This window comes from Cynoglossus semilaevis, chromosome 17 (genome assembly GCF_000523025.1).
Source record: "Cynoglossus semilaevis isolate Cse_v1.0 chromosome 17, Cse_v1.0, whole genome shotgun sequence".
NCBI lineage: Eukaryota > Metazoa > Chordata > Actinopteri > Pleuronectiformes > Cynoglossidae > Cynoglossus > Cynoglossus semilaevis.
Window position 1 is genome coordinate 15,887,539 of NC_024323.1, and position 2,339 is coordinate 15,889,877.

Below are 2,339 nucleotides of genomic sequence, written 5' to 3' on the forward strand. Positions count from 1 at the left end.
CTGTCGCCAGTCCCTCCTGGGAACAGCGCACCTCGAAGGCTCTTATGTCCTTAGGTCAAATTCAAGAACCCCCCCCCCTTCATTCCACTGCTAAGGAGTAACGGCCAAAAGAAAGAAGGCAGAGAGTGAGGAAATGGGAAAGTAAGGAGTGATGTAGGAAGGACGGAGGAGGGAGGAAGTGAGAAGAAGGCCTCTCTTCCAGAACATTCTCTCAGGGATGAGACTGTGTCCCGTTGGACGATGACAGGAGTCTGGTCTTGTCTTTGCCCGACCCGTGCCTTTGTAAGACGGTGCTACTGCTGCTCCCGCTGCCGCTCCCGCCGTCTGCCGCGCGTTCCCTCTCGGCCCGATCAGAACCGCTTTCTGAACGTCGGGAGTTCTGACGTGACGGAGTGCTGGGCTGGCGAGAGAGCTGACCGTTCTTCTCGTCTGAGTGGGAGGACGGAAAGAATCAGCAAGGACAGAATGGACGAGGCAGAGTGTGTGTGTGTGTGTGTGTGTGTGTGTGCTTTACCAGCCAGTGCCTGCACAGAAGGCTGATCATGAGTACTGAGCAGCTGAGCCTGGATGGTTTCAACCACTCGTTTAAATCTGCGGCTGGGACCTGAGAGAGAGAGAGAGAGAGAGAGAGAGGTTCAACCCAGAAGTCATGGATTGGTCCATATTTCTTGTGGTTGACCCCGGGGTCGGATCTTCTCACCTGTGATGAGGGTGAAGGTCACGCTGTAGATGCCAAACTCTCTCCTTCCTTCCCTCTCTGCTCGTTCTCTCTCTCGTTCTCTGTCTCCTTCTGAATACGCGATATCAACCTAAGGAGAAGCCAACGACCATTAGGAACGTTAGGGCGCCTCATGTTGAGCACCAGAACGGTGTTCAAGTACCTGGAACTTGACAGGCTTCTGGAAGACCGAGGGGCCGCCGGAGGATTTGTACTCTGCCCTGAAACTGTTCTGAGACACCACGCTGTGGCTGAGGGACGGGATCTGTGGTGAGACAGGAGAACGGCGTCAGTGTCACCACAACAGACTCCTCTGTAGGTCTGTCTCCGTGGGCAGTCTGTGGAGACTCACAGACAGGAAGGCGTGGACGATGTCGGCTTTGATGGAGCTCAGCGGCTTGTCTCGGATCAGAACGAAGATCTGCTCCTCTTTCTCCAGGCTGATGAAGTTTCCGAACCACGACCTCTTGGCCAGCCTGTCAAACAGTCGGTCAAACAGTCGGTCAAACAGTCGGTCAAACAGTCGGTCAAACAGTCGGTCAAACAGTCTTAACACAGTCAAGGTCCAGCCCTGCGGGCCACCTAGTGGCTGGCCTGGAGTTTAACGACAACTTGAATTCTTTTCCAATATGAACTTTTTCTTTAATACCAAACAAACTGTGACATAAAATCTGGAAGACAAAAATCCACAGATTAAACCAAAACCGTAAAAGTGTCTACTCACTCTGGACTGGACTCTGGAGTCAGACTGGACATGTCCTCTGATGTAGGGACTAAAAGACAGGAGGATGAGAGACGTGAGGAAAACGGGGAAAAGAAAAATTCCTTTTTTTCCTGCGTGTCATCAGGGTTTTTGGCTCCGCCTTAATCACCTTGTAGTTTGCGTCGATGGAAACGCGGTGAGCCCAGCAGGTTGTTCTTGAAGGAGTTGAGCCTAGTCCTCCAGTGGGCGGAGCTTGAGGAGGCCATCCCTCCACTGCCACCCGGGCTGGAGGGCGGTGTCAGGGTCATGGAAGCCCCGCTAGCTCCGTCAGCTCTGGAAGAAGAAGATGACGAGGAAGAGGAGGGAGGGGTGGTAGAGGAAGGGTGCTGAATTTGGTGCACGGGTGTGCCCAGGGGGGTGGGCAGAGGTGAGCCTTGAGGCGTGACCTGCGAAACAGGAGGAGGGGTGGGAGAGGAGTTAGAGGAGGAGTGGGAGTTCTTGGACTTGAAGACAGATGGAGAAGGGAAGTTGAAGAAGGGTGGGATGGGGGAGAGGAGCGGAGATGGAGACGGAGACGGGGAACGTGGCGACTGAAGGGGGAGGGACTTCATGGAGTGAAGCTGAGGTCGCTCAGCGGGGCCTTTGGAGGGCAAGGTCTGTGTTTTTGGGTCAGGAGGCGGACGTGCGGGCCGAGGGGCGGTGGTCGTCCCTGCTTTAGTGTCTTTGGAGGAGGGTGCCGAGGTGGAGGTGACCTCTGATTGGTTGAAAGTGAAGACCGGGCTCTGATGGGCACAGAAATGGGGAGAAAGGAGAAAAGAGGGATGGAGGAGGGGAGGGGGAGTGAAAAAGAGTAATGGTGATGAGTTATGACTCATGGACACAGATCTTCATCACGTCTTGATTTGATGGACGGTAAAT

General features: G+C 54.3%; 1 protein-coding gene across 2 annotated transcripts in view; it reads right to left on the reverse strand.

Annotated features, from left to right (window-relative positions):
- brsk1b (BR serine/threonine kinase 1b) overlaps positions 1 to 2,339 on the reverse strand; it is a 23,423-nt gene that overhangs the window by 1,572 nt on the left and 19,512 nt on the right. For both annotated transcript variants that reach the window (XM_025064813.1, XM_025064814.1), the window contains 7 exons: positions 1,591 to 2,203; positions 1,443 to 1,491; positions 1,071 to 1,194; positions 882 to 983; positions 701 to 809; positions 515 to 604; positions 32 to 429 (listed from right to left, as the gene is read on the reverse strand). In XM_025064813.1, coding sequence (XP_024920581.1) covers positions 212 to 429; positions 515 to 604; positions 701 to 809; positions 882 to 983; positions 1,071 to 1,194; positions 1,443 to 1,491; positions 1,591 to 2,203 — 1,305 coding nt within the window. In that variant the 3' untranslated portion in view covers positions 32 to 211. The remainder of the gene's footprint in view (positions 1 to 31; positions 430 to 514; positions 605 to 700; positions 810 to 881; positions 984 to 1,070; positions 1,195 to 1,442; positions 1,492 to 1,590; positions 2,204 to 2,339) is intronic.